Below are 23247 nucleotides of genomic sequence, written 5' to 3'. Positions count from 1 at the left end.
TGTCACCAGTCTTTTATCCTTCTCCAACTGTTCCCTGTAGTTCTGGGCATGCTAGCCCAAGAGCAGAATTGCTTCCAAAAACAAGTCTTAATGTAAATTCCCCATTCTGGCTTTATTTGGGTGACAAAGAGGCCTATAGCTCCCACCTGAAATATAAGAGGACAACTGTTTGGGTTCCAAAACTTTTATTTCTCATTGTTTCTAAAATGCCTTCTCACAGGGGAAAAGGGAATCCTATTATATAGTCTCCACTCCCACTTTCAAACAGCCTGAGGACGTTCTACAGCCCAAAGCGAGGTTCCCCTTTGACCAGCAGGGGGAGCCATCACACTTAAGTATACCTTCCTTTGGCAACAAAGGTACATTTCGAAAAAAAGGCTCTGTCAGATGGGTGCAAATAGCAAGACACTGTCATCCCTCAGAAAATTGCCGGTAAAGTGACTCTAGTTGAGAATCTGCAAACTGAGGCACAAAGTGAATCTTGAGGATTTCAGAGAAACCCTCGTCCAACGATGGTTCCACAAACTTATTCCTAGCAAAGAGAGAGAGAGAGAGAATATTAAGTGATGTTTCAGAGATGGGGCCTATTCAGTCCTCAGCCTATTTTCTGGAACTAAGTTAGTGTTAAGTGCATATATTTTTACTTGGGTGTTTCATGGCAAAACTTAAAAATGAAAATGGACTTGGGGAGAAGTGGTCTAACTCTCCACAGTTCATCTCAGGGTTGAAGTTCAAAACAGGCCATTTCCCCCTTTTTTTCTACACAAACCACCTTGAGAGCTAGTAGTTTGTTTTTATCAGGTGAGAGCTGGGTGACGGGGACATGCAATATTTGTGCATAACAAACACAACAAAATATAGTTTGTTCAACGCAAGTGTACAATTCTGCTTTCTTCATTCTTTAGCGGGTGCTGGCCAGGTGCCAAAGAAATCGGGGTGGCGGTACAGAAACAGCCTTCCCCAGAAGTGGCCGGACCTACATTTGGGGGCCCCTGAAACTTGAATTGTTTGGGGGCAGCTCGCAACCAGCAACGAGATCTGGGCAACCACCACTGCTATCTTCTTCAATGGGGTTGTTCCACGACAGATCACCACACCTTTACAACATCTGTGCTACTGACTCTCAAAACTTTGAGACTGCTGAAGAATATAGAACAAAAAATCAATTTGAGTTGTGCGACTCAGATTGGGTCTACTAGAAATTTTAAGCAACGTGGCCTAAAGTCGCTTATAGGGCCACTGGGATCAGGGCCCCCAAAGCTTAAGATTCATTAGTTTCGTAGGAACTGCACCCTTTTCCCCTCCCCATGCTACTACAAGCTTCCCTCCCTCCTATAAGTAATTCAGAAACTCACTTATAACTGTTCAGGACGATATCATTCACGGGCACATGCCCCTTTTCCGTCATTTCCCGGAACTGAAATGAAGAAGAAAAAGAGGTTGCTCTGTAGTCATTCTGGGGGCTCCTTATCTGAGCAGGATGTGGGGATGTTCCCCTTGGGGGCAAGCTGGCTGGTGTCAGAGCATGAAGAAACAAGGAGGATCCACTTCAGAAGTGCTTCGCACAGCACACAGTTAATCTACACTGGCCAATAGCCTACACAGCTATCAAAGAGGACTGGGTAAGTTCATGAAGGATGTGCTTTGATTATTAGGCACAACAGAAAGACAGAAGTAAAGAAACAAAACACAGGGGAGGCAGCACTAACTGGAAAGAGACAAAGGGAAACTGCAGGAGCTTGGGGGCACATGTCACGTAGCAATCTATTTAAAACGTGTCCTGTCCCTCCCACAACACATCAGAGTAAACAGAAATCCAGACTTCACTTTCAGAATAGTTTCGACTACAGTTGTACCTTGGTTCTCAAACGCCTTATGACTCAGAACATTTTGGCTCCCAGGCGCCACAAACCCGGAAGAGTGTTCCGGTTTGTTAACGTTTTTCAGAAGCTGAACATCCGACGCAGCTTCAAACTGAGTGCAGGAAGCCCCTGCAGACAATCGGAGGCCACGTCTTTGTTTTCGAAAGTCAGACGGACTTCCGGAATGGATTCCATTTGAGAACCAAGGTACAACTGTATAAGATATGGCGGGTTAAGAATGCTGTACATCACTTCTGAGAGAGGCCATTCATAAACAGAAGAGGTACACGTCACATCTTAGGCTGCTGAGTTAGAGCAGGGATGAAATAACTTTTGGCGGTGGGCCACATGCCAGTGATGTGCCAGAAATGGGTGCTCCCTCCATGTCACATGACATTAGGTCGAGGGTCGCAGATGCCTCAACCCTTAACAATTTGGAAAAGCAGGGGCTCAAATCCAGCCATCTCTCCTAAATCCCAGGGCTCTCATTTACTAAACTATTGACACTGTCCATCAAGGCACTTTTCCAAAGTCAGATGGCTCGTTTCAGGGCTCCTTAACAAACCAAAGTTTCCTATGGGTCACCCTGTGGTACAGCTCTCAGAGAAGTAGGCATCATCTCCAGCCCGGGGAAGGGGCAGCCTGACAGTTTGGCTAATGATAAGGCTGACTATACGAGACAGAGAGAGAAATCCTTTTGCAGTCTTGATTTATTTCTCCAGAACTGGGGTGAAAGTAGAAGAGTGGGGAACATGAGTTCAAACAGGTGATCTGGTCCCTCCTCTGGAGAAAAAGCAGCGGAAACTTTTTGATAACTTTCCTAACAATCTACTCACTCTGTTGTTGTGCTTGGCTTGTTCCAATGAAGCAGTGAACAGGAAACAGCGGCAGGGAACGCCGGCTTCCTTGGCGCAGTCAATATACCTGGTGGGGGGAAAAGGGCACAATGGTTTTTCAGAGAACTTTGGAAGCCTCCTGCCTGCTGGATGAGCAACCTCACCACATCTGCTGACCAGAGAAGCCTCACCTGGATCTCGATTCCAAGTCCGGATTGGTGTTGTCCACTATTACGCTCTTCCCTGCCTGCAGTGCTGCTTGGCATGTAGCCACACACTTCTGCCATGAGCCAAGTGTGTCCTGTAAAGGGGAGTGGGAGAAGATGGGTTACTAGAGAAGAGAGGAGGGAGGAGAGGAGGAGGAGGAGGAGGAGGAGGAGGAGGAGGAGGAGGAGACGACGACGACAGGCAGGGCCATGCTCAATGCTTACTCCCAGGCAGCCGCTGTCTCCTACTTACCCGGTTGGCATAGGCGTAACCAGCAGAGGCCAAGTGTCGCTTCAAAAAAGTTGACTTGCCAGCTGGAGCGAGAAAAGACGACGGTGTTAAAAGCAGTGTTAGAATCTGAGATATTAAAGCTAGGAGCTAAATGGCACCTTAAGCCAAGGTTGTGGCCGCAACAACGGAATGTCCAGGCGCACTTTTTTTTTTTATAACAAGAATACATAGCTGAAAATGAATGAACTGCAGCTAAAATATTATGTTCGTTTTTTCACATGGTCTAGTCCTCCTTCCCCTGCCCACTCCCTAATATTCTTAAGAGGGTCTCTTCTCCAATCTTCAGAGAGTGGCTGGAAGTGGGGAGGCAGAAAAAGGTCCTCCTTTCCTTCCACACTGCAGTTTTAATCTGAAATCTTAGGCGCAGTACTAAGAAGCTCAGAAACTGCTCGCGCTAATGAAATTCCCTGTCCAAAATGCGCCGAGAGCAATGGGAGTTTCAAACTCTGGTTAAAAGATAAAACAGGGTAGAGCAGCGTTTCCCAGGCATTTTGACCCAACGTCAAGATGTGGCACCGAGCACTTTGCTAGCAATATTTGCATCCATCTCAAAGGTCCCTGTTGCAGACACAGTTTTGATACTTTGCTCCCTTCATTGTCCTTGCAACATCCTATCACAAGGCCCTTATTTTCTTTCTGAACTAGCCAATTTCCCTGCCTTATAACTACTGGAATGGCTTTAAAATATGAATTTGTGAAAGATAAGGCTATAGAATTTTAGAATTGTATAGTTGGGAGGTAACCCTGAGGTTCATCAACCACATGCAATTCAGGAATCCTGCTGAAAGTTGTCCTTGGCTAGGCTCGAACCACCAACCTTCTGGTTAGCAGCCAGATGCCAATGGCTACTAACCCAGTGTTCTGCTTCTGTTGTCAGGGGAAGTTTGCTTCTGAATACCAGTTTCTAGAAACTACAGAGGGGAGAATGCTGCTCTTGGCTCAGGTCCGGCTTGCGGGTTTCCTGCAGGCACCTGGGATGGCCACTGTGAGAGCAGGATGCTGGACTAAGTAGACCATGGGCCTGATCCAATGTCAGGGACCGTGCTGCGGAGGGCTGCACTGAGGAGCCTTCCCCTGCTCCTCCTCCATATCCTGAATCTTTGCAGGAGCAGGAGGACAGTATAGATTTGGAATGAAGGTTTGCAGAGGGGCATAGTTCAGAAGGCAGAAGCTGGGAAATACTGGATGGGGAGCAGTGGGGAGAAGAAACACTGGAAGGGAGAGGGTTAACAGGGTCACAGTCTCTAGACAGCATTCCTCCACCGCCCTCCCCAAAGTCGAGAAGGGCTCAGAAAGTGGCAGAACAGAAAGCACAGAGGGGACAAGCTCAGATTACGAGACACAGAAGTGGCATAGGTTCATGGAGACTGAAAGGGGTGGGCTCTTTAATTGGGAGCACCGCCATGACTAGGAGATGTGTTCTTTGTTCTCTCGCTGTGATTATTAAAGTTTCGAACTGGTAAGAAGACTCCTTTTCCTTTGTTCTGCTTATCTACGGCCATGGGGGGGAGGAAGCCAATTCCCTGAAGCCTGGCATCCAATTGGGCTGTTAGGAAAGGTGCCTTATTTCACAATTCTACTGCTCTGTAGCATAAGCCTCTCTAGCGAAAACACAGCCCCATCATTCCGAGCCTAATTCCCCCAGCCTTTTGACTAGGGGTAAGCAACCTAAGGCCCGGGGGCCGGATGCGGCCCAAACACCTTCTAAATCCGGCCCATGGACGGTGCGGAAATCAGCATGTTTGTACACGAGTAGAATATGTCCTTTTATTTATCTCTGGGTTATTTGTCGGGCCTGCCTGGCGTTTTCACATGAATAGAATGTGTCCTTTTATTTAAAATGCATCTCTGGGTTATCTGTGGGGCATAGGAATTCATTCATTATTATTTTTTCCAAAATACTAGTCCGGCCCACCACATGGTCCGAGGGACGGTGGACTGGCCCACGGCCCACGACTGACCCCTGCTTTTGACTAACCAAGGGAGGAAAAAGCCTGACAAACAGTCTGGGTTTAGCAAAAAAGCTAAACTCCAGTTGGGAATTGAAGCGCATGGAAGCTCCCCAGGGAAAGGCATCTGTTGCCCATGAACACTTTTTGAGACCGGAGGAACCTTTTGCACAAAGTTTTGGAAAACGAAGCTTAGATAAGGAAGGTGTGAATGGCCACTCACCAGCAGGGAAGCCAACAGCTACAACCACCTCTGGGGAGGACGAGGTCAGGCAAGCATCTGGGGGGTCATACAGCCGTGCCTTGGGGTCCAGCGTTCGCTGTGTAAGAGGAGACAATAATGGCAAATGTATGAATAGAACAGACACAGAGACTGAGACTTTGTAGGTAATAGTGTTAGGCGAGTCTGTCAGCTGTGCCTATTAAACCCTCTGCTTTTGCAGATCTTGCCGGGCCCAATTTCAGTGGAGGGAGAGAAAAGGGGGGAAATGCACACTCTAAATTGGAATAAGGTGCTGAAATAATGCAACTGTAAAACTCTGCAAGAATAGCCAGGTGACTATGTGCAGGTTTTCTCAGCAAAAAATAAATAAATCACAGTTGCTGACTCAAAAGCTGCTTAACTGACTAGCAGGGAAGCCCACTGCTCAGCCACAGTTTAGGATAAAGTTCTGGTCCTGCCACCCACATGACTTTCCTTTTTTAAACGGTCTTCTGAGTAGGCAGAGAACATGCTGGCATGCAACACTTTTTTTGCCTTCAGCTTCCCACAATTCTTGGAAGTGGGGAACCACAAGCAGCAACAGGCAAACCTTTTCAGTAACTTTCTTTGGAGGTCTATAAAGGTCTTCTTTTGTTCAGCAATCAGTCCCCCTGCTCCTGCCACTTGTCCCCCATAAAGAGGACCTGGGTTCAGTCATATTTTTGAGCAAAGTTGCCCTAGAGCAGGAGCGAGGAACCTGTAGACCCCCAAATGTTGATGAACTAAACTGCTATCGTCCCCGACTATTGACTGGCCCTGCTAGATGGGTCTGATGGGAGTTGGAGTCCAATAATATGCAGAGGGCCAGAGGTTTCCCCATCCCAGAGCTAAGAGACTGCTGGCGAGAATCCAAAATCCCCCAATTTGAATCTCACCCTCTGTCATGAGCTCATTAGGTGGTCCCAGGGAAGCCCATTCTCTGTCAGACTCAAAAGCCCCCTCTCCTCCTCCAAATATCAACCTGCAAAGATCGTTTTGCAGATCACAAAATAATAATAATAATAATAATAATAATAATAATAATAATAATAATAATAATAATATTTTTTTATTTATATCCTGCCCTCCCCAGCCGAAGCCGGGCTCAGAGCAGCTAACAACAGTAAAAATAACACAGTTTACATAAAATCATAATTATTTAATTGAAATACATTCTAAAATCAATTCATTCTAAAATCAATTCAGAGTCAAATTAAAGGTAAAGGGACCCCTGACCATTAGGTCCAGTCGTGGCCGACTCTGGGGTTGCGGCACTCATCTCGCTTTACTGGCAGAGGGAGCCGGCGTACAGCTTCCAGGTCATGTGGCCAGCATGACTAAGCCGCTTCTGGTGAACCAGAGCGGCACACGGAAACGCCATTTACCTTCCCGCCGGAGCGGTACCTATTTATCTACTTGCACTTTGAGGTGCTTTCGAACTGCTAGGTTGGCAGGAGCAGGGACCGAGCAACGGGAGCTCACCCCGTCGCGGGGATTCGAACCGCTGACCTGATCGGCAAGCCCTAGGCTCTGTGGTTTAACCCACAGCGCCACCCGCGTCCCTCTCAGAGTCAAATTAATGGCATGCAAAAAGGCAACACCCGGTTCTATATGAACGGAAAGCAAAAGCGAGCCCAGCTCTAAAATAAAGAGAAATCATTCACCGGATCAAAGTTGGGGAGTGCAAACAGTGGCTCTTTCCAGCCCAGGAAATACACTTCAGGGGTGCGGAAGGGAAGCCCAGCATTCAGAGCGAACTGTGAGAACGGGCAGAAGGGAGAGTTGTTAACGTGGGGAAAGGAGCCAAGGAGAAGTGTGAGCTGATGAGAACGACTTTGCAGATCGTTCTTGGCAGCCAGAACGCACACACTCCGTGGCCACAACAAAAGTACACCCAGTACGTGCAATTTGCATCTCGGCCTGTTCATCTTGTGTCATTTGCTTCCAAACTCGCCTAAGGGTTTGAAATCCTCTGTCTAGGATTGAGAGAACGAGGAGAATGAGAAGAATAAGATAGCTGCACCACCAGGAAGGGATAAAGGGCATTGACGCTCTGTCTTCGCTTCCCTTCTTAGTCCCCCGCTGACTTCTAAGATTTTGCTGCCTACACATTTTCAGGTCTGCCCCACCCCCCTCTGCACCATGAGGGCTAGAAACTCGTTTCAAAAAGAGAAAGCAGATACAGTGGTACCTCAGGTTACATACGCTTCAGGTTACACACTCCACTAAGCCAGAAAAAGTGCTTCAGGTTAAGAACTTTGCTTCAGGATAAGAACAGAAATCAGGCTCCAGCGGCGTGGTGGCAGCAGGAGGCCCCATTAGCTAAAGTGGTGCTTCAGATTAAGAACAGTTTCAGGTTTAGAACGGACCTCCGGAATGAATTAAGTACTTAACCGGAGGTACCACTGTATTCTCGGGCCCGTGAGTTCCTTACCATACACAATTCAAACACATCGTTTTGTGTTTCTAAAACATCTGGTGCACAACTGGTCACCGAAGGCAGCAGTAGCGCAAGTAAGCCGGTTGGCTAGTAGCTGGCTGCTAAGTGCTTGATGTGGGCTGCCGATACCAGCCCAGATTTTTGTGTAGAAAGCACATCGGTACAACTTTTTTCCTTTTTCCAGCTCAAACGCTTCACTGCAAGGCACCACTTCCTCAAATAGCCAAAACCAGAAGCCAGCAACCTTTTCCAGCTGGGGGCCAGTCCACTGTCCCTCAGACCTCGTGAGGGGCCGGACTATTTTTTTTTGGGGGGGGGTGAACAAATTCCTATGCCCCACAAATAACCCAGAGATGCATTTTAAATAAAAGGGCACATTCTACTCATGTAAAAAACACACTGATTCCTGGACCGTCCACAGGCCGGATTTAGAAGGTGACTGGGCCGGATCCAGCCCCCAAGCCTTAGTTAGCCTACCCATGGCCAAAACATTCCTAAGACTAGTGATGTGAGGTGAGAATATTCTCCACAAACTGTAAACTCTATTATAAGAACCCGCTATTTTCTGGAAATAATAGCATTCATTTTAAACTTTATATTGTTTTTATTAGTATTGCACTAAAAATACCGTCCCATGTAGATATGCTTGTTAAAGAATGTACTCATGTAGCAGACCTGAGGTTTTTTTTTTATATTCCTTTTACTTTAAAAGCTACATTTCATATATACACAACATAATTAGAATTCAAAGTTGATGGTAAATATATGGTTAGCGGCAGGCTTAGTGATTGACATGAGTCATTCACGTTGAATTTTCAATTTCAAGTTTGGTAAAAAAAAAAATCAAAGAATGTTAATTCACTGCATTACCCCATTAAATAAAAGTATCTGTACAGTTTTTGGTTGCCATCTGAACAAGTTTACCCATTAATAAAGATGTATATTGATTAATTATATCATTTTCAATGCATTAAAATGAATATTCTCCTGTTTTAAATGAAAATTCTTTAAAATTCTCATTAATCAAGAATATTCTTGAAACTATTCCCCAGAAGATTATTCTGGAGAATTTAGCATCACTACCTAAGACCTCCAACTACCTCCCACCTTCGCCAATTTTAAAACTGTAAAAGAACATGCAAACTAGCTGTGTAACTAGGTGGGTGGATATACAACTTGCCTAACACGGAGGATAGAATTGGGGCAAAATCCAAACCAGAACTGCATTCTGGGTCTGCCTTCAGGTTTCCAAATTATCTGTGGGATTTGAGGACATCCAGAAAGGTGGTAGAGGGAGAAAATGAAGTGAAAGGCATGCCCCCCCCCCCTAGTTTTCAGTGGAGGACTATTAGAAACTGCCACCTTGAATTTTTGAAGGAGAGGTGGGATAGAAATGTTTTAAATACACAAAAAGTTTGCTTTTAATTTTTTTTTTTAAAGGAGGAATTCCATGAGTGCTAGAAACTTGGCTGATATTCTAAGGATGCTAAAGGGCAAGTTCTGTGTATCTGGTATTTACCTGGGCACAAAATACAGTCCTGAACAGCATTTCCATGACAGCAATCACATCTTGCCCAAGTAAAAACAGGAGGGACCCTTCGGGCAGGTTGATGGCAATGACTGTTCTGCACTGTTTAATGATTACGCACTTGTTTCAATGATGTTTAATTTCTGCACGCCGCCCTGATATTGCAGCATATCAATGGCGGTACGTAAATTCTTTTTGAAATAATAAAAAAAAAACCTGGCAGAAGAGAAGAGGGGGAATAGTGGGTGCTAAACCAGAGCAGCTGTTCTTTAATCCAGGGGGGCCAAATTTTCTGCTTCGTGGTTAAGGGAAACTGGGGGAGAAGACAGGAAAGAGAAGAATTGATCGCATACCAAGCGGTCACTGCATGAGAAATCCTTCTTCTTGTGTCCCGGAGCCCAGTTTGGTGGTCGCCCAGCTGCATCTATGGAGGGGGTGGGGAAGGAGCTATGAAAACACAACCAACAGCAAAAGGTGGAAAACTCAACAGATCATTGCTAACGCTCACAACTGGGGCATGTAAATTCCGTGTAGGGGAAGCACAGAAACAACTTTCCCTGCAGTGAAGATGCAGAAGCCTGAAATTGTTTCTTGCTCCCACCAAATGAAGGTACTAAGCAAATTGCACCCATTCTCTCATTATACAGTGGTACCTCGAGTTACATATGCTTCAGGTTACAGACTCCGCTAACCCAGAGAACTGCTTCAGGATGAGAACAGAAATCGGGCTCCTGCGGCGCGGCGGCAGCGGGAGGCCCCTTTAGCTAAAGTGGTGCTTCAGGTTAAGAATAGTTTCAGGTTAAGAACGGACCTCCAGAACGAATTAAGTATTTAACCCGAGGTACCACTGTACTGTGAATAGCATCCCATAGCATTGGAGTGGGGAGTGGGGAATTCGGCCTAATTTCATGCGGCCCTCTGTGTGTTCTTGATCTCCGGGCTGCCTACAAATCGCCAGTGTGGCGAAACGGTTAAGAGCGCTGGACTAGGGCCTGGGAGACAGGAGTTCAAATCCCCGCTCTACTATGGGTGATCTTGGGGCAGCCACCATCTCTTAGCCTAACCTATCTCGCAGGGTTGTTTGTTGTGATGGGGAGGAGGAGGAGGGGAACCAGTCACACCACCTTGAGACCTTGCAAGATGAAGACGCTATATAAATGTAATAAATAAAGCGAGCACAAGAGGGGGTGAAAGGATGGGCTTGTGCAGAGAGTAAGAAATGGAACTGTGCAACACTGCAGCCTCTGCGCTCTATTTCCCTGTTAAGTGCCAACCGTTCTTAGGATTCCCAGCTCAGTTGAGTGTTTGACTCACCTCCAACATAGACGCTTTGCTGCAAAGAGACTTCTAGGCCACCGTTTGCCTTGGAAGAGAGTTTGGGAATGAGGGGTGGGAAGTCAAGACTTGGAGTGATACAGATCTCTCCCTCTCTCTCTCTCTCTCTCTCTCTCTCTCTCTCTCTCTCTCTCTCCTTCCCACCCCCTGCACCCTTGTACCTTTTTCCTTCCCTTTCAAATTTGTATGCTACCTTTCTACATCGCGATACACAAGGCAGATGACAAAATCCACAACAAAGACCACCCCCTACACACACCCCCGTAACAATCTGATCCAGCCACACTGGAAAAAATGTGACCTTTAAAACTTAAACTGATTAAAGTAACCTTCAGCAACCCACACCTTGGTTGTCGAACTTAATCCGTTCTGGGAGACCGTTCGCAAATCAAGGCGCGGCTTCCAATTGGCTGCAGGAGCTTCCTACGCTCAGTTGGAAGCCGTGGAAGCCCTATCAGACGTTCAGCTTCCAAAAACTGTTCACAAACCGGAACACTTACTTCCGGGTTTGTGGCGTTTGGGAGCCGATTTGTTCAGGAGCCAAGCTGTTTGACAACCAATGTACCACTGTACAGTGGTACCTTGGGTTACGTACGCTTCAGGTTACATATGCTTCAGGTTACAGACTCCGCTGACCCAGAAATATTACCTCGGGTTAAGAACTTTGCTTCAGGATGAGAACAGAAATTGGGCAGCGGCGGTGCAGCGGCAGCAGGAGGCTCCACTAGCTAAAGTAGTGCTTCAGGTTAAGAACAGTTTCAGGTTAAGAACAGACCTCCGGAACAAATTAAGTTTTTAACCCGAGGTACCACTGCATTTGAAATATGAGGCACGGTGGAATCAAAATAAGCGGATGACGGAAAATTCGCTCCCAACCAATCACAATGCAAAATGACCAGAATACAGAAAATAAAACTAACAGTGAAGTCGCAATACATGAAGTCTCAAGTCACCTTCTTGCACAGGTGCTCCCACATGCCGAGGACAGGTTTGCGGTAAACGCCAGAAGCAGTCGCCACGAAGACCTGGGAGGGGAAGGATGGCAGCAGGGTGAGATTGTCCCATCCTTGTCCAGATAAAAAACATCCTGGCGTTTTATTTTCATAGTGTTTTCAATCTCTCCTTCCCTTCCTTGATCAAACAGCTCTGGGCCAAAGTCTGGGGTGTCTCTACTGACAACTTTGACACCCGGCAACTTTGGCTGAGTCCCATCCCATGCCCAATGGGGGACGAGGCGAGATATATTAAACTGGCTGGAGAATGAGAAATGGGAACAGTTCACCGTTTCGATTTCGGCATCGCCTTGATCTTTGCGCATGGCTGCAAATCCCTGGAAACTACAGCAGAACAGCAACTGAGGGACTTAGGCTTGGGAATGAGATATTTTCTCCCCTAATTGCAAATTTGTGGGGGCTGAGATGGGGAGAGAAGAGAAAGAGAAATTAGGGAGGAGAGAGCGAGAGAGAGAGAAAGAGAGAGGGCGTGCGCTGGGCGAGAGGAGGTTTAAATAGAGTTGGACTAGATGACCCTTGTGGTCTCTTCCAACTTTACAATTCTATGATTCAATGGCTGCTCTGTGAATGTTGGGGAGAGCATGTGAATGCATGTATGCGTGTGGATTAACTTTGTCTCTGTCTACTGCTAGGACGTGGCCCCTGGGCAGTTACCCACAAGGCCCTTGGAGCCCCCAAAGCCCTTCACCTGTTTTTAACTCTTTCAGCTTCATTTCCTCTTTCTCTCTCTCTCTCTTAAAAGTTTTTATTTATACTTTTCGAGTTTATACGTTTCATTAGTTTGACAATCAATTTAACATTTCAAAATTTGACTTCCTTCCCCCCACCCTCTTTCTACGGTTCCTTAAATTTATTTTTTTTAATATCTTCTGCATATCCAAATTCATTTAATTTGCTCATTTAATTATCTACCTCAAATATACACTCTTACGAAACTGCCGGTTATTACAATAATCCTGCTAATGTTTCTGTTTGCAATTTATCTGTAAATATCCGATAAACCATTTCCCTTCTTCCTCTTCCTCTCTCACACACATACACAAACCCACCCCTCTTCTATGCTGCAGGTGGCATTTATACCATAAAATGTTTGCTTCCAAAGCCCACTCCACTTTCCCTGCTCAATGGGCAACTACCCTTTTGCAAAGCATTCTGGGAGATACGCCGTCCTCCCTGCCCCAACTCACCTGCATGGGGATGCCAAGCCGCTCCACCACTGCTTCCACCTTGGCTTTGAAAACTTCGGGCCTGAGGCGCCCGCGACTGATGCCCATCTGGTTGGTAAAGATCACAACCTGCCGGGTTGGGGAGGGGTGGGGAAGAGAGGGCAGAGATGCAGGAGAGAAGAACACAGAGGTGAGAAGAGGAGAAGAGAAGCTGGAGCGAGTAACATGGTTTGGGGAAGGTGCATTACCTTGTACCCCTCGCTCTGAAGCTGCTTCAGCTTGCGGGGAACCTCGGGGTACAGGATTCTGCAAAACAGAAAGGGGTGAAGGGCAATGACTGAGTGCTGGTCTCCCTAACCCAGCCAGCCTGTCATGCCCCGGGGGTTGCTGGATACCAACTCCCACAACAAACAGCCCAAGCAACACGAAGACTGGTATACTAGATAGCACTGCAATTCTTATTCCATGATATACATGATTTAATACAACAAAAACAAAGTAATAGATGCATATCCTCATGATCACTGCTCCATGTGCATTTTTCTAATCTATGGGTTGTACTGAAGAAGATTCCAGCGAAACAGTCAGAACAGTGAATTCTGGTGCTGGAGGAGACTCTCGAGAGTCCCATGGACTGCAAGAAGAACAAACCTATCCATTCTTAAGTAAATCTGCCCTGAGTGCTCACTGGAAGGACAGATCGTGAAGCTGAGGCTCCAATACTTTGGCCACCTCATGAGAAGAGAAGACTCCCTGGAAAAGACCCTGATGTTGGGAAAGATGGAGGGCACAAGGAGAAGGGGACGACAGAGGACAAGATGGTTGGACAATGTTCTCGAAGCTACCAGCATGAGTTTGACCAAACTGCGGGAGGCAGTGGAAGACAGGAATGCCTGGCGTGCTCTAGTCCATGGGGTCACGAAGAGTCGGACACGACTAAACGACTAAACAACAACAACAACACTTCGGCATCATGAATGCCTAAAAATGTTTTACCGCTTAGCCCACAGGATAGCATCTATTACTTTGCTTCAACTATAGACTTATTATACTTTCACGGACTTTCAAAGATTGACAGACGTGTGTTCATTTGATTTCAAATATATTAGAGAATTTACAAGTGTACATATTCTGTTTTTGTTGTACTAAATCATGTATATCACGCAATAAGAATTGCAGTGCTATCTAGTATACTGGTCTTCGTGTTGCTTGTATTGTTTGTTGTGTTAAGTTTGCAACACAGGGGTTTGTGTTCTGTATTGATGGACACCAACTCCCATCAGCGTCAGCCAGTCTGGCCATGTAGGGATGATGGGAATTGTAGTCCAACTCTGTCTAGAACATAGCTTCCCTAACTTGGGTCTCCAGCTGTTTTTGGACTACAGTTCCTATCATCCCTTACCACTTGTCCTGCTAGCTAGGGATGATGGGAGTTATAGTCCAAAAAAACAGCTGGAGGCCCAAGTTTGATCCCAATACTGATGGCATGTTGCTATGGATGACATTAGAGCGCAAAGCACAACCCTGAAACACCAGCACAAGCCCCCGTTTTAGTGCCTTCGCCCTACAAAAGCCTGATGTCACTCTTAAAGAATCACAGGAATGTAGAGTTGGAAGAGAACCCCAAGGATCATTCAGTCCAACCCCCTGCAACGCAGGAATCACAACCAGGGAGCTCTTCTCACTTTCCCCCATATGAGTAGGAATATTCTCCCTTCTATTTATTATATTCCTTAGCTTGCCCTTTCTCCAAGGAAATTAAGGCAGTGTCCTCGGCTTTCCTCCCCACCCTTTACTCTTACAGCAACCCGGTAAAGTAGGCCAAAGTGTGTGTGTGTGTGTGTCTGGGCTTCTTTTCATAAACCACTTTGAGGTTTTATTACGATAAAGTGGTATATACGTGTTGTGAAATGAATTAAAATAAAGAAACAAACACAGGTCTCCCTTGTCCGAGCCTGGTGCTCTAACCACTAGGTCACAGTCTCACTTTTATTACTCTCCACGCCCCCGTCTTTCCTCCAAGCAGCCCATGGTGGCATATGTGGTGACTTCCCCCCCCCCCAATGCCTGACTCACACAATAACTGTTGGGAGGTACATTGGGCTGACAGAATGAGCTTCATGGTTGTGGGGGATTTGAACTCGGGTCTCTCTGCACCTAGATCAACACAGGTTTTGCCATGGACCACGCTGGCCACCCATAATTCCCTCCCCTCCCCGGTATCTTGCCCCACACTCACCTCCAGTCATCGGGGCTCGTAGGAAACACCTTCCCAGACTGCGTGGTGATTATGGTCCCGTCCAGATCGAAACCTGCAACCTGGGCAGAGAGGCAGAAAGAGGGCCAAGGATCACCTAGGCTGGCGTCAGGCCTCAACGTCCAACTATCCCCCAAAAGCAACATTGCTTCCCCACTTCCTGGTTTTGAGTAGCCCTACCGAGATCTCTCAGGTGAACCTGCACAGGACACCTTGTTTTAAAGGCTGGAGAATATTAATTAAACAAAGGCCTGGTTGAAGAGTATACAGTGGTACCTCGGGTTACATACGCTTCAGGTTACAGACTCTGCTAACCCAGAAACAGTACCTCGGGTTAAGAACTTTGCTTCAGGATGAGAACAGAAATCGTGCTCCGGCGGCGCGGCAGCATCAGGAAGCCCCATTAGCTAAAGCGGTGCTTCAGGTTAAGAACAGTTTCAGGTTAAGAACAGACCTCCAGAAAGAATTAAGTACTTAACCCGAGGTACCACTGTACTGCCCAACCTGCCCAGATGATGTCCTGTAGGCGTTTTACTTTAGACATTTGTATCACGTCTTTCTAAAAAAAAAAAAAGTACCCAAAGAATCTTGTGGCAAAAAGAATACAGTGGTGCCCCGCAAGACGAACGCCTCGCAAGACAGAAAACCCGCTAGACGAAAGGGTTTTCCGTTTTGGAGGCGCTTCGCAAAACGAATTTCCCTATGGGCTTGCTTCGCAAGACGAAATGTCTTGCGAGTTCCTGCGGGTTTTTTCCCCTCCCCCCCCTTTTCCTAAGCCGTTAAGCCGCTTATCAGCTGATCCGCTAAAAGCCGCTAAACCGCTAATAGCGCTAATCCGCTAAGCTGTCAATGGGCTTGCTTCGCAAGACAAAAAAACCGCTATACGAAGAGCCTCACGGAACGGATTAATTTCGTCTTGCGAGGCACCACTGTAAGCTACAAAATACAATAAACAGACCTCCATGTTAACAATTAGAAAGTTAATTTGACAGAGAGTTGAGTTTTACTCAGCGCTGGTTATTCATCCCGTTTTACCATTTTCTGATGTTTTAATTATTTTAAGCTGGCTTTCGGCCCACGGTTCCAGGCAACTGATGCCAAAATTTGCCCTTCTTACATTAAAGAAGGGGACAGGGTGGGGCGCAAGATGGAACCAGAACCTTTTCCCAAAGCAGCCTCCTGCCACCTGTGTTCTCCTGGTGTTTTGGACTACAATTCCCATCAGCCTCAGCTAGCACATGGGCCTAAACAACTCTAACACAGCCCACAAGAAGCAATGTCAGCTCCTGCTGAGAGCTGTAGGCCTTACTTTGGCGCTGGGCACCACCCCTTTCTTTGTGAAGACCAGGAGCTTGCCATGGTCCTCCCAGGAGTCGTGTGGCTGGGGAGCCTGATGCGAGAGCTGCAGCTGCCGGGGAGGCTGGCTCTGCGCCCGCTGGGCTTGCGCTGCCGTCTCCTGCAACTGCCTCAATTTCTCGGCCACCGAGGGGTTGACGTCGTCGTCTTCCTCGTCCTCGGAAGGAGAGGAGGTCTTGGGCCGCTTGGCAGGCTGGGCCTTGCCATCCTCCTCTTTTTTCAGGGGGCGCCGGGGACTGAAGAACTCCAGCAGGGTTTTCTTTGGGGAGCGCGAATCTTCCTCGAAACGGATGCGGTAGGGATACAGCCCATTCACCAAGCAGAGAGTCTCTCCCTCCTGGAGCGTGGTGCTGTCCCCACAACGCAGGTGTATCTCCTCCACCGACGTGGGGTTCACCCCTCGCTGTCAACACACCAAAATACATTAGGGGGCCTGAGTGCGACCAGACACCCAGAACAGCTGCTTCACCCTCCTAGGGAAACAAGGTTCCCGTACGAAGCAGAGCCACACACACAAGGCTCGGAACTGGGACAATCTGAACGCTCCCTGTCTTACCTGCGTGACTCGGACGGATCTATAGGCATAATTGGCCAGCAACTCCACTGCGAGGAAACAGGAAGAGAAAACAGGGCTGGTTACACCCGCAAGGCATGTCCAGAAGACCCAGATTTCACAAATGGAATCATTAATTGACAAGACTAAATCATTTTATTTTATGAAAAAGAAATTGTTGTTATTATTATTATTATTATTATTGGTTTGCACATATTACTTTACAATACAGATGTACCAAAGCCAACACCATTTCCTCCCCATCCCCCCCCAGACATTTACATTTCTATTTCCTCGATCCATCATATTATTCTTTTCTCCTTCCTCCCACTTCCCTCTGCCCCCACTCGATTTCCTCCACATTATACAATTTACAATAATCTTTGCATTCTACAACCTTCTCAAATCATCTATATATTCTTATTATCTTTCCTTACTAATTTTTGTTCCATCCAGTACTTCACATTTTACTCTAGGCATATTAGCATATCTTTTTTTGAGCAACATTTTGCCATATATTCATCAAAACACAAGACTAAATCAGAACTGGAATTGGTGGTGCTGGGCTTTTTCTTTTAAAGGAGTTATGGGTGGGTGGGGAGGGAGAGGAAGGAAGGCAAAAGGAGGAAAGAGAAAATGGAGGAAGTAATAATAAAAAAGCAGTACAGTGGTACCTTGGTTGTCAAACTTAATCCATTCCAGGAGTCAGTTTGACTCCCGAAACAGTAAGAAAACTAAGGCGTGGCTTCCGATTGGCTGCAGGAGCTTCCTGCACTCAAATGAAAGCTGTGTCAGACGTTCAGCTTCTGAAAAACATTCACAAACTGGAACATTTATTTCTGGGTTTGCAGTGTTTGGGAGCCAAGCCATTCGAGAACCAAGGTACCATTGTATCAAGAAACCAGAGGGAAATTAAAATGGGTAGAAAGCAGAAATAATTCAAGATTATTGCATTCTATCTCTCTGCTGAATCCTATATTCACTCTTTTATATCATAGCCATAATAATTATTCAACAGAAATAATTACCATGGAAATTATTTTTAAAAAACCACTACGGATAATGGGATGGGAAGTCGACAAAAGAAAAAAAATATTATGTACTGGAATTTTATGTGAAATTTGTGGAAATTTAATAAAACATATTATCTACAAAATGGAAAATGGATAGAAAGCAGTAGAAAGGAAAAAGAAAGAAAGAAAGAAAGAAAGAAAGAAAGAAAGAAAGAAAGAAAGAAAGATGAAAGCCTCCCACTGGCAAAGCAGGCAAAGGGAAGGCACAAAAAACAAAGTCATTCTACTGCACTGCATGCAGAGTTCCACTGGCAAAGGTACTGCCTGCTCTCCATCCCATCATGGCAATCATTCCGTTTCCTACAGTGTGTGTTGTCCGGGTGGACCAGCTAAGAATTGGGATCATCAGCTCAGAGGCAATAAGGTGGTGAAGTGTGCGTGTGTGTTGACAGGGTGGTGGTGGGAAAAGTGCTATTGCTGCTCCCGCTTCTGGCTCACTTTGCCCAATGACAGGGCCGGCCCCAGTGGCTGGAAAGGCATGCACAGGCATCAGGGAAGGTAGCATTTCTAGAAGTTGCAAAGGAAGGGGCATGTATTGATCTCACTTGCATCCAGCTTTTCGCTCAAGGGTGCTCAAGGTAGAATATGTGGATTTCTCGTCTCCACCACCTCCATTTTAATCTCACAACCAAGTAAGGCAAGTTCTAGGCAGGAAAGTTACCGTATTTTTCGCTCTATAACACGCACCTGACCATAACACGCACATCGTTTTTAGAGGAGGAAAACAAGGGGAAAAACATTCTGAATGAAACAGTGGATGTATCATTTTTGTGCTTCATGCTGTGGCCACAGACATGTGATCTGATGGTGAATTTGGGCTGACCCAATGCAAAAATCCTGAGAATCCCTGTGCATCCATGGTTTGTAACCACGTTTTTGCACCATTGCAGCCCCAGGCAACAGTGGGTGCGTGATTTTTGGGGGGCAGGCTGTAGCCATGGACATGCTATGTGCTCTGATGGTGAATTTGGGCTGACCCAATGCAAAGATCCTGAGGATCCATGTGGATCCATGGTTTGTAACCACGTTTTTGCACCATTGCAGCCCCAGGCAACAGTGGGTATGTGATTTGGGGGGGGGGCAGGCTGTAGCCATGGACATGCTATGTGATCTGATGGTGAATTTGGGGTGACCCAATGCCAAAATCCTGAGAATTCCTGTGGATCCATGCTTTTTAACCACATTTTTGCACCATTGCAGCCCCAGGCAACAGTGGGTGCGTGATTTTTGGGGGGGCAGGCTGTAGCCATGGACATGCTATGTGATCTGATGGTGAATTTGGGGTGACCCAATGCCAAAATCCTGAGAATCCCTGTGGATCCATGCTTTTTAACCACATTTTTGCACCATTGCAGCCCCAGGCAACAGTGGGTGCGTGATTTTGGGGGGGGCAGGCTGTAGCCATGGACATGCTATGTGATCTGATGGTGAATTTGGGGTGACCCAATGCAAAGATCCTGAGGATCCATGCTTTGTAACCACATTTTAAGTGGGGAGCGAAGGAAAAACAAAGAAGGGGCATTAGAGGGGTGTGCAGAGAAGCAGCTGGCTAAGAATGCAGGAGAGGGATTTAACGGGAGGGAGGAAAGAAAGGCAAAAGTTTCCCCCCACCCAAGCCAGCCATCTCTCTCTCTCTCTCTCTCTCCCTCCCTCCCTCCCTCCCTCCCCCTCTCTCTCTCCCTCCCCCCTCTCTTTCTCCCTCCCCCTTCCCCCTCTCTCTCTCCCTTCCCCCCTCTCTCTCCCTCTCCCGCAGCAGCACCGGAGCTTGCCTGGAGGGGAGGGGCTTTCCCTGCTCTTTGTTCCGTTTCAGCAAACACAGCAACGAAACAGAGAAGGGTGGGCAGTAAGACCCTGAGGCAGAATGCAGGAAAGCAGCCGCTTCCTCTTTTCAGGTTTCGCTTCTCCGTGCAGCGCCGCGATTTGATTTTTGCATGATTTTTCGGCTCCAGGGACCACACATTCGCTCTATAACACGCACAGACATTTCCCCTTCCTTTTTAGAAGAAAAAATCTGCGTGTTATAGAAGGAAAAATACGGTAATGACTGGCCCAGCAGGGATTTGAGCCCAGGTCTCCTTGACCTGTCCAGCATGGTGGACATTTACACCGCATTGGCTCTCTGTAGTTCCTGATGCCTGGAAACTCTTGCAACTACTTCTCCCCCCGGGAAGTGCTCAGATTTGTCATCCATATCTGCACTTAGTTCTGTTTTCGTTCTGTGGCTCCCGCAGAGCAGCAGACATTAAACCCATGGGGTGCAGTCAGGCAGAACAAAAAGAAAAAAACACATAACTTCACTTGGAGGAGTTCCAGGAAAGTAGAGCATTACTAATAAAGGAGTGTAGGCCAGGCCTGTCCAAGTCCCAAGAGATTGCGATCTACTCTCAGTGTAAAAAAACTGGCAGTGATCTACCAATTGTCATTGAGGACTGACCAGAATTGTTGAGCTTTCTTTGGGGAGACCAGAGCTCTTGAGCTTTTTGGGGGGGAGAACACAGTTGTTGAGCTTCTTTTAAGGGAGAATGAAATACTTCACTCATCTCACACTCTACCAATAACAAACGCACACACCACTAAAGTCAATCACCATATTCCACACCACAATGATAAAACACTGAACTCTGCCCACTTGGCGTGACAGAGGGACAGAGTGAGAGGGGCGGAGGCAGAAACATTCATTCCAAAGTTTTTCTAAGCTCGTGATCAATAAGGATCCCGCAATCAACCAGGATCACCAGGGGACCTACCTGTCGATCACAGTCAACCAGTTGAACATGTCTGGTGTAGGCTATAGGGTCACTTGAGCTAGTCATATACCAGAAGCCTAAATATTTTTACTCTCTCTCTCTTCAGGCCACACATCTCACCAGGCCTACTGCTGTTTGCCTGCATTGAGGAGTGTGAGCCTGCATGCAAACCAGTCAATTATACCTGGTTAAAATTCATATTTGTTGCTGCATCTGCTTTTACATCTGGCCCCGCCCACTGCTGGCATGCAGAACTTGGAAGGCTGTGCCCCCTGAGAGTGACCCAATCAAAGGGATGAACAGGAAGGAACAGTCTGTCCAATGCTGTACAAAGAATCCCAGAAAGTTCAACATTAGACCAAGCACAATGATTGGAGGGGATTGTATTAGCAGGAAAAGAAAAATTCCTAACAAGAGACAAATTACTCACCTTGTGTCCGGGAGCATTTTTTATCGGTGACGAGTGTCTCAGGTCCCCTGCCCAGAACCACAGTCACACCATCAGGCAGAAGAACTGGATCATGTCGCTTGTCTTGGCTGACGAGGAGGCACCGCATGGCACTGGACAGCCTGCGGATGAAAAAGAATGGTTTTGGGTTTTGTTTTCTTTTTTTTTAAAAAAAAAAAGCTTAGAAGGCTCTCACAAATCTTCCCAATTCTCAATGGTTTATCCATATTTGGGGATGGGGGTGGGGGCTAGAAGTGTCCTATTTTCCAAGAGATAGTAGATACCATCCGAAAGAAGAAAAACATGTTTCACTGAGAAAACTTGGCTCCTGAACTCCAAATGGGAGAAGGCGATGTTAGAAATCATATATTGTTTTGAGAAGGTGAGAGAGACTGGTGAAATGAAAACAAGGGTTGGCGCGTGGGGACTGCCCTAAAAGAGCCAATAAGGAGAGGAAATCGAATATTTGAATCCCATAGTCATGAGAGAACCTATATTTAACTTTGGGTAGTGGCAGAGCTTAGAGGAGAGGAACATAAAGCACATCATCTCTACTAGGTGTCTGTATGGGATGTTTGTTGAGGAAGGAGACCATTTCTCACAAGGAGCAAAACTGCCCCCCGCTGAAATGCATATGAAACAGCAGGTACCTCAAAATGCCTGTCTCTTTCACAAATATAAGCTGGTACAAAAAAGAAAGGAAGGAGAATTTGGGTTTGTATTTCTCAGGGGGTCCTCCTGTCCAGACAGAGGAGCTGGCCCTCCTGCACTGAAGGAGCAAGAACACCCCACTGCTGTTGCTACGCGCAGCAGAAGAAACGAGGACCCACATTCAGCAAGCTCGTCCCTAAGCAGGAAGTCTGAAGGAGGGCTATGACGCCTTTTCCGGTGGCTTAACCGGAAGTGTATCCAAGCCCGGGCAGCTGAAGTCGAGGCAGGACCTTGCCCTGATCCGGGGAATAGAGACAGGAAAGTTAAGAGTCACACGAAACGTGAACTTTCGGGTTTCGTTTTGAGTTTTTGTTTGTTTTTTTTTAAAAAAAAGCCGGGATTCTCTCTTGGGTGCAGAAAGCGGCGCCGCTCGATCGTTTGCCAGCTCTCAGGGTGGAATTGGAAATGAGAATGATATTCACTGCTAGAACGGCGGTGCATGGCTCCGTGAGGCTGCTATCCTTCCTTGGCACAGTTGTGGTTGGCAGGTTTCCTTTTTTTTCCGTCAAGAAGCACAACTTAAGTTTAGCGGTCAGTTTAGCGAGGCAACGCGGAAATATTCCAGACCAATCCGACACCTCGCTGGCGGTGCGCATTCCTCTATACTTTTTCTATCTCTATGGTTCGGAACGAGAGACAATGCTTCCAAGCGAGCGCTCTGCCGAAAGCGGTCCGTCGCTGACCGCTGACCGTTGCGAACGCGTTCCGAGGTCGAGTCTAAGGCAGCCTCTCTCCTCTCTTCTCCCCAGTGGGCGCCCAGGTGGAATCTACTCCGGTGGAAGTGGCTGACTGGCAAAATAGCATCCGTTGGTTGTTACTGTTATTATGCTTATTTTGTCCAGTTTGCTGTGCCTTGCTTCCTCTACACTCTTCAGAAAGATAAATGGAAGTGTCAGAATGCAAAAAGCCTCTTAATAGGATCCCTAAAGCAGAGACATCACCTTGCCAACAAAGGTCCGTATAATTAAAGCTATGGTTTTCCCAGTAGTGATGTATGGAAGTGAGAGCTGGACCATAAAGAAGCCTGATTGCCGAATAATTGATACTTTTGAATTTTGGTGCTGGAGGAGACTCTTGAGAGTCCCGTGGACTGCAAGAAGATCAAACCTATCCATTCTGAAGGAAATCAGCCCTGAGTGCTCACTGGAAGGACAGATCCTGAAGCCAAGGCTCCAATACTTTGGCCACCTCATGAGAAGAGAAGACTCCCTGGAAAAGACCCTGATGCTGGGAA

The 23247-nt window shown here is 46.8% G+C and overlaps 1 protein-coding gene across 2 annotated transcripts; it reads right to left on the bottom strand.

Annotated features, from left to right (window-relative positions):
- Positions 1–168: 168 nt before the first annotated feature.
- On the bottom strand, positions 169–22211 carry PNKP (polynucleotide kinase 3'-phosphatase). Of its 2 annotated transcripts, none has more exons than XM_083709407.1 (17): positions 22133–22211; positions 21285–21424; positions 17038–17084; positions 16435–16884; positions 15108–15187; positions 13117–13174; positions 12890–12997; positions 11643–11714; positions 10669–10717; positions 9708–9778; positions 7051–7143; positions 5369–5465; positions 3158–3219; positions 2890–2999; positions 2699–2786; positions 1356–1417; positions 169–532 (listed from the first exon to the last, which is right to left on the bottom strand). In XM_083709407.1, coding segments are annotated over exons 1-17 (1710 nt in total). In that variant the 5' UTR covers positions 22135–22211; the 3' UTR covers positions 169–411. The 2 variants fall into 2 exon arrangements, with proteins under 2 accessions (XP_083565533.1, XP_083565532.1); XM_083709406.1 differs by having other exon boundaries at positions 21953–22177.
- Between the last annotated feature and the right edge of the window lie 1036 nt (positions 22212–23247).

The sequence above is a fragment of the Podarcis gaigeae genome (assembly GCF_964106915.1).
Source record: "Podarcis gaigeae genome assembly, chromosome: 13".
Taxonomy (NCBI): Eukaryota; Metazoa; Chordata; class Lepidosauria; order Squamata; family Lacertidae; genus Podarcis; species Podarcis gaigeae.
The sequence above is the reverse complement of the archived record's forward strand: the minus strand, read 5'-3'. Positions and strand labels throughout refer to the sequence as shown.

Excerpts from the sequence above, each read along its gene's own strand:
- PNKP (XM_083709406.1), bottom strand. The coding sequence starts at position 22,134 with ATGTGGGTCCTCGTTTCTTCTGCTGCGCGTAGCAACAGCAGTGGGGTG. Across the intron at positions 16,885-17,037 it reads GATCCGTCCGAGTCACGCAG|CGAGGGGTGAACCCCACGTC; the intron begins GTAAGACAGGGA and ends GTGTGTTGACAG. Across the intron at positions 5,466-7,050 it reads CACTCCCCAACTTTGATCCG|CGAACGCTGGACCCCAAGGC; the intron begins GTGAATGATTTC and ends CCTCTTACACAG.